The 7,254-nt window shown below is 44.4% G+C and overlaps 2 protein-coding genes across 17 annotated transcripts; both read left to right on the top strand.

Annotated features, from left to right (window-relative positions):
• The first annotated feature begins 1,082 nt into the window (after positions 1–1,082).
• LOC108144244 lies at positions 1,083–2,537 on the top strand. Its single transcript, XM_017268923.2, has 3 exons — positions 1,083–1,157; positions 1,755–2,087; positions 2,147–2,537. Exons 1-3 carry the CDS (start codon positions 1,110–1,112, stop codon positions 2,489–2,491), a joined length of 726 nt encoding a protein of 241 aa, XP_017124412.1. The 5' UTR covers positions 1,083–1,109; the 3' UTR covers positions 2,492–2,537.
• An 816-nt stretch (positions 2,538–3,353) lies between these two features.
• On the top strand, positions 3,354–5,249 carry LOC108144831 (mucin-5AC). Of its 16 annotated transcripts, XM_041707545.1 has the most exons (5): positions 3,354–3,438; positions 3,510–3,812; positions 3,871–4,693; positions 4,760–4,792; positions 4,892–5,249. In XM_041707545.1, exons 1-5 carry the CDS (start codon positions 3,385–3,387, stop codon positions 5,137–5,139), a joined length of 1,461 nt encoding a protein of 486 aa, XP_041563479.1. In that variant the 5' UTR covers positions 3,354–3,384; the 3' UTR covers positions 5,140–5,249. The 16 variants fall into 16 exon arrangements, with proteins under 16 accessions (XP_041563479.1, XP_041563485.1, XP_041563482.1 ...); XM_041707551.1 differs by having other exon boundaries at positions 3,871–4,264; positions 4,595–5,249; XM_041707548.1 differs by having other exon boundaries at positions 3,871–4,264; positions 4,463–5,249.
• Positions 5,250–7,254: the final 2,005 nt, after the last annotated feature.

Below are 7,254 nucleotides of genomic sequence, written 5' to 3'. Positions count from 1 at the left end.
CATTATTATAAAATTTCAGCTATAGCTTTTGCTAGATAGCTTAACATTTTTTAGACGAGTATAATTCAATTATTTTTCTTTCCATCATATTATATAATCCTAGATAATGAAATATGTGTTTGTTTTCAGTGCAGTTCCACCAAAAGTTGGCTGAACCAACGCCCCGCCTGCACTTTATGCTTTTGATAAATCGTTCGAGTTGAGACGACTTTTCCACAAAGGTGTGTTTGGAACAATGTCTCAGCTTATAAATCTTGTTTGGTCTATAGCAAGACGTATGTGGAGGCGGGAAATCCTTTTTTCTCCGCGGGCGACGTGTGTTTTTGATAAATACGCGGTTGACTGTTTTGGCAGTTTGTCCACCGGAAATCCCATTCCTCGATACTCTTCTAAAAAGATTCTGGTCATGAAAAATTAAGCTTTCTACGGGTATGCACGACTTGGGTGCGTGACACGCTAATTAGATGATAGTAAATTTATTTATTTTCGTTTTTTAACTGTCGACAGTGTTAGATCGATACACGAATGCGGTTTGCGGAGCCAGTTGATAACTGAATTCATGGAAATTGGGTATTTATTTTCAATGACCTTAGCCACAACAAAATTAGTTATCAGAATGGGCTCTATCAGTTCTGGGAACTGCCTTGGAGTTCTGAGAATGGGCACACTGAATGATGGACATGAAATCGGCAGATTTAAATATCGGCTCGAGTGGCTCTCTAAAGTGATCGCTGGCTTCACAAAGTTTGTCGAGTGCCGTGATTCATTAAAACCGAAATAAGGTCTTATATCATAAACGTTGGAGATAAGACAGTCAGACAGTCAGACATTCAGACCCCAGAAGCGGGTGTACAAGCTTATCAGGCGACATGGAACCTAATTGAAGTGCCATTTAACCTGGCAACCAGCTATCTTAGTCTATTTGGATATGAGTGTTAGCCCTGCAGAAAGCCAATTAGCCCAACATTTGCCATGTCTTCCGGTTGTCTTTTATCTAATCGCAGTGCATTGCCAATTAGTGGCTAATTTTAGCCAACCGGGAGGCTGAGGTATAAAAGGCTGTCTAGCTTGCCAGAATCACTAGATTGAAAGCCATTTAAACTTCGAAGATGCAGCTATTCACTCAAGTTATTCTATTGGCCGTGGCCCTGATCAGTGTGAGTTTATTGGAATATTCTCTTGTAATGTTTTACCAGTGGAAGTACTAAGTTAGAAATATTTCCTAACTTTTGGATTAACTAAAAAAAGTGTTTCTAGAAACAATTTCAAACTTATAATCGGTTATTTATATAACATGTTAGCAGGAACAAGTGCTTTTATCAAAACAAATTCTCATGCGCGTGTCAACTGCTATCTAAGAGTATATATCTAACACACATATACTCTTAGATAGCATATATTTGTTATATATTTGTTAAATAATTCAAAAACCGCAGTCGTTTTTTTCACAAATAATTATTACATTGGAAGATAGCAAAAAGAAATAGCTAAAGTATTCTATAACTGAAAAAACAAGCAAAACAGCTTACAATATGTTTTTTTTTTTTCTAATTTTTATGCGCAAATCTTACTTTAACTCCGAAATTTGTAATCTTTATATTAAAGTCAACATGTTTGTTTTGGTAAACAAATTGTACTCAAAATTCGTAATTTAAATTTAAGTCCGATTTTCTTAATCTATAAATTAATGTATTTCAAACGGGGAAATATAAATTGCATTCCAAACATTAACATGGATTACTCATGGATTCCAGGTCAGTGCCGTGCCGCATTTTGGACAGGATGTGGGTCTGGAGCAGGTCCTTTTCCGCATGGCGCTGGGTGAGGGCGAGGCCCGCGGGCTGTCTCCGGCTGCCCAGACCTGTGCCAACAACTACGTGAACGCGACCCAGAAGAACGCCGAGAGGCTGGCAAATGCCACCGATGCCTGCGAGCAGGCAGCCAATCTCACCAAGGTGGCCTTCAACCAGTCCAGCAACACCACGGTGAGCCAAATCCGCCTCCAGCTTTTGAACCTGGAACAGAACCTGCAGCTGTGCCGCAATGAGACCGACGCGGCCCTTTTCCTCAACTGCACTGTATCCACTGTGAGTGTGTCCATCTGAGCCAAACCAAACTGCAGACTCAATATCTATTTCTTACCCAGTTCGACAAGAACCTGCAGCTGCTGGACACCTCCAACTCGCAGGCGTATCAGACCCAGACTCAGTTCAGTTCCAATACCACCCAGATGGCTGCCCAGAGGACCAACTGCATAAGCTCCGCTGTCAGCGAGGCCAAGGTGCAGTCCATCCAGACGGCCAATGACTTCGATGCCTGTGTGGCCATGATCCCCGGCCAGAGGGATTTCGAGGTTCCGGTTCCCCTGGAGAAGGAGCAGCAGCAGGTGAAGCCAATGCCCGCCCAGGTGCCCAATGAGCAGGTCCCGGCCCAAGGAGACAAGCAAGAGAAACCACAGCAGCAGTTCGAGGACGTTCCTTTGAGCAACTAAGATTAAAAAACTTTAATCGTCAATAAACTGTTTAGCTTCACAGAGACCAAGTCGTTTGAAATCAGAGCTCTCGACATGTGTCCCCATTTTACAGAATGTCAAAAAAAGATATTTCACCTTAAGACCCGATGACAAATAAAACGGCTTTTATTTCAAATCGTCTTGCCGAGTATAATGGCTGGCTCTATTTGGGAGCCTGTTTTTATACTTTGCTTCTCTAAATTCTAATAAAACGTCTTTTCCACAAACATTTTCCTGCCAACATTACAGTTTTCGATGGTTAATAATAATAAGTTAATATTTAGCATATGGATTAGTTATAGATTCCTTGGGTAAACGATATTTAAAGTTTCCAGCAGTAAGGAAATATCTATTGCCTTCTGAAAATCAGATAACATACAGTGTTTCATGCGTTACCTATATCATTTAAGTCCCATTAAACCTAGTATAAATTGTATTGTTTTACATTATCTATTTGTTGAAATTTTATAGGTTTTTTCGTCCGATAACTGAAGCCCAAAAGTTTCCCTTGTTTTTAATAGCCTATCGGGCCGTCGCCGAACATAAATCACTGGAGTTTCCCAAGCCCCTCAAGCGGTTACTCACCCAGTCAGCAGATTTCCTGCCACTTCACACCCAGTTCCGTGCTGGCAGGGCTTTTATCATAGTGACGCCGTCATTTCGGCCACATATTCTTATCACCGGTTAGACTGCTTAAGACTTATCACCTGCCCATTTGGCCATTCGCCGATTGCGGTGGGCCCCCTAACAATTATAGATAAATGCAATTAATGAAGTCGGAATAAAAATAAAATATTAAAAATCAAATGCGCGCCGCTTTAAAATGGTCACCCGCCAGCGGAGCCGATTCAGAAACGACCAGAACCGTCGTGATGGAGGTTCTCTGCAAAATTTTAACAGTGTGCCTGCTGCTCGGTGGCGCTCAGGTGAGCATACCGAATACTCCAGAGAAGCAGCTTATATAATTCGTAAATTCCCCGGTAAATAAATCCCCCAGGCGTTCACAAGGGCAGAGCCAGCCAAGGAGCTCACTTGGCAGTCCCTGTTCTTCGATGCCGTGACTGGCAATCTGCAGGAGCCGCAGGCCGATGAGCTCATCAACCTGGAGGAGTGCACTGCCCTTTACACGGTGGACAACATTGAGATTCTGGTGACGGCTGGCTACAAGATTCGTCGTTGCAACAATGTGGATGCCAAAGATATCGAGAGGTATTTGGAGCGTCACGATGCCGTCTACACGAAGCACTCCTTCGAAAGGGAGATGATTGGATGCCACACCCACGACTGCTACGTGGATGCCGTACGTTTAAATTATATATGTAATATTCTGTTATGGCTAAGCTAACTCCTCTGAACAGGTTTTGAATCTGTTTAGTTCGGTGCGATTGAACCGCTACGATCATCGTCGCCGCAGAGCCTGCGTCCTGCGTGCGGTGGAGAAGGCGGCGGTCAAGCTGGATGCTGCCTCCATTGCCCTGGCCAATTGTCTTGCCCTAACGCAGCCCCAGCCACAGCCGCCCCAGAACAGCACCCTGGCACCTCCGGCACAGAACACCACTTCGAAACCACCTTTCATAGTTAATACCACAACTGCTGCACCGGGATTGAACACCACCCAGTGGCCCAACACCAGTACCACACCCAACTTCACCACCACTGCTACTCCGAACTGGAATTCCACTGAAGGTCCATGGTGGGGAAACAACACAACAACTGGAGGTCCGTGGTGGGGAAACAATACGACCACTGGAGGTCCTTGGTGGGGAAACAATACAACAACTGGAGGTCCTTGGTGGGGAAACAACACAACAACTGGAGGTCCTTGGTGGGGAAACAATACAACAACTGGAGGTCCTTGGTGGGGAAACAATACAACAACTGGAGGTCCATGGTGGGGAAATAGCTCGACTACTGAATTTCCATGGTGGGGAAACAATACAACCACTGGAGGTCCTTGGTGGGGAAACAATACAACAACTGGAGGTCCTTGGTGGGGAAACAATACAACAACTGGAGGTCCATGGTGGGGAAATAGCTCGACTACTGAATTTCCATGGTGGGGAAACAATACAACCACTGGAGGTCCTTGGTGGGGAAACAATACAACAACTGGAGGTCCTTGGTGGGGAAACAACACAACAACTGGAGGTCCTTGGTGGGGAAACAATACAACAACTGGAGGTCCATGGTGGGGAAATAGCTCGACTACTGAATTTCCATGGTGGGGAAACAATACAACCACTGGAGGTCCTTGGTGGGGAAACAATACAACAACTGGAGGTCCATGGTGGGGAAACAGCTCGACTACTGAATTTCCATGGTGGGGAAACAATACAACCACTGGAGGTCCTTGGTGGGGAAACAACTCGACTACTCAAGGTCCTTGGTGGGGAAACAACACAACAACTGGAGGTCCATGGTGGGGAAACAATACCACTCAAGGAGGAAACTCTACCCAAGGGCCCTGGTGGACAAACTCGACCCAAGCACCCAGCTTGAACTCGACTGAGGCTCCGTGGTGGACAAACACCACTGCCAGCTGGAACAGCACCACCGCCGACGACACAACCACCACCGAGGGGAACTGGTTCGATCACCTCCTCGACCAAATTGGATCCCTCTTTTAGAGCTAAAAAGCCACAAGAGGCTCATCCCTACTTTCTAGAAGGATGGACTGTTGCCTAAGCTCTGGGCTAGCAAATAAACTATAAATAAATAAACTTATCAGCATTGAAAAGCTTTTGCGATTATGCCCGGCTGGCGGGCCAATCAATGCGGGTCGGTTGATAAGTTGATAAGCCATCGCCTCCAATGGGGAAAAAGGAGCACCGCAAATTATACGGAGACCACAGCCACCCAGTGGGGCACGGACTGATTAAGATTTATTAGCCAGCTGCGGGGACCACGTGTCGCAGACGGCTGGGGAAAATGATGGATTTCGGTGAGACGTCAGTAAAATATTGCCAATACTCCATGGACATGGCCTTCAGCCCTCCAAGTGGGTGGCTTTGGCCCGGCACAAAAAATCCGCATACATAACGAGCTCCGAAGCTCTATAATTAGTTAGGATCTAGCGCAGGAATCTGCGGTAATGAGCTGGCTGCCTTTCCATTGAGCTTCCAGCTAAACCAATAAAATAATCATGGATTATATAAACGTTATTGGTGTAGCAGACATCACCGAGGACTCGAGCCCCGAGCCAAAGGTTGAATAATTGCAGGGGGCTGACATTTGCATAACCTGCTGTCTGCCAGCTAGGCTATAGTGCCAAAGTGGAACCAGGATGGAGCCAGGGCGGACCCAAGTTGGTTATGCGGCTCTGCCATACAAAGGGAAACTGACCTAAACAATGGAAGTATGCGCAAAACTTTTAACCTCAGCGCCAGTAGATAAATCAACCTGGATCATCACCCACAGCATTCGTTGTCAGCACACACCTTCATTGTGTGTCCTGCGAAGGGTAAATCCCCGCCAGACACAACAGCACTGAGGAAAAAATAGCCTACTTAAACCATTACCATTTCGATAAAATGTATACCATTTAATGTTTTACAGAAATATTTTAAATTAAAATGTTTAATTATTTAATTTGTGTAATGATTAATTAGTGCTTTACAGATTATGAGAACAATAGACTAAAAAAATTGTATTAACCATTTCACTTCGATTTATGCATTAGTAAAATATTAAAAAACTTTTAAAAAGTTCGAAGGAGGTGTTTTTATCTTTTGTATCAGCTAATAGATTATTTCAATTAGTAATACTGCTTGCTGGTTCCTTAACGTGTAGCAAAGCTATAAGCACTACCTGACAAGCAACGGTAGTTTAGATTCCAGAGTCTTTATGTCCGATATGCCTCTCTATTAATCCAATAGGAAATACTATGTAAACCGACCACCATGGCTGTCTCGGTCTTGCCCTTACGATCAGTATAAGTTCCACACTAACACTTGTTCAATATACTCACTAAATTGATTGCATATTAATCGTGCGCCTACAAACATTTTGATCTATATTTTGAGTTTTAATTCTTACTTAAAGAACGGCTTTTTCTCACTGTGTAGCCCTGCACAATTGCATTGGATCGCAGGAGCTGCCAGTAACATTTACGCCGCTGGAAGTGTGTGTGCTCAAACATTTCCCCCCGCTGACCAGGGCATTGCAGCTATAAATTGCAGCTGGACCTTTACTCACAGCGTTTGTATGAATGTGTGTCTGTGAGTTTGTTTGCCCGTGTGTGTGTGTGGGTCAATATTTTTTCATGTTAATTCAACTTGGGTGCGGCACACGGGGCGAATGTGTGATGGTGATGAGGCAAAGCGAGGCTCCCGGAATGTAAATCAAGGCGGGCGCACATTTCGAGTCCGAATCCACTTCGCTTTAACTTTTCGACCCCGGACCGAGAAAAGTTTTAATGGAAATGCTCGAAATTAAGTGATCAATTAACATTAATTGCCGAATGCAGGGCGAAACTTCATAAAAATGTCGGCCCCAGGTGATTAGATTAAAGACAAAGGATTGACCCTTTGGAAATCAAAAGTTTCCACGGCCAGCGCCCCCAAAAACATAACACTAACACTAAACCCAGCGATGAGCGTTTCGATGTTCTCTCTGTGCTAAATTGCCAATTAAGATTTTTAACGATACCGCCTGAGAAGACTGAGAAGATGGCAAACTTGAAATTAGTAAGTCATTAAAGTGCGACCCGTCCAGGCAAAAAAGAGCATCCTGTCGCGGGCTCC

The sequence above is a fragment of the Drosophila elegans genome, unplaced genomic scaffold, assembly GCF_018152505.1.
Source record: "Drosophila elegans isolate 14027-0461.03 unplaced genomic scaffold, ASM1815250v1 contig_183, whole genome shotgun sequence".
Taxonomy (NCBI): domain Eukaryota; kingdom Metazoa; phylum Arthropoda; class Insecta; order Diptera; family Drosophilidae; genus Drosophila; species Drosophila elegans.
This window is presented reverse-complemented; position numbering and strand designations above follow the sequence as displayed.

Excerpts from the sequence above, each read along its gene's own strand:
- LOC108144244 (XM_017268923.2), top strand. The coding sequence starts at position 1,110 with ATGCAGCTATTCACTCAAGTTATTCTATTGGCCGTGGCCCTGATCAGT. Across the intron at positions 1,158-1,754 it reads TGGCCGTGGCCCTGATCAGT|GTCAGTGCCGTGCCGCATTT; the intron begins GTGAGTTTATTG and ends CATGGATTCCAG. Across the intron at positions 2,088-2,146 it reads TCAACTGCACTGTATCCACT|TTCGACAAGAACCTGCAGCT; the intron begins GTGAGTGTGTCC and ends TTTCTTACCCAG.
- LOC108144831 (XM_041707537.1), top strand. The coding sequence starts at position 3,385 with ATGGAGGTTCTCTGCAAAATTTTAACAGTGTGCCTGCTGCTCGGTGGC. Across the intron at positions 3,439-3,509 it reads TGCTGCTCGGTGGCGCTCAG|GCGTTCACAAGGGCAGAGCC; the intron begins GTGAGCATACCG and ends TAAATCCCCCAG. Across the intron at positions 3,813-3,870 it reads ACGACTGCTACGTGGATGCC|GTTTTGAATCTGTTTAGTTC; the intron begins GTACGTTTAAAT and ends TCCTCTGAACAG.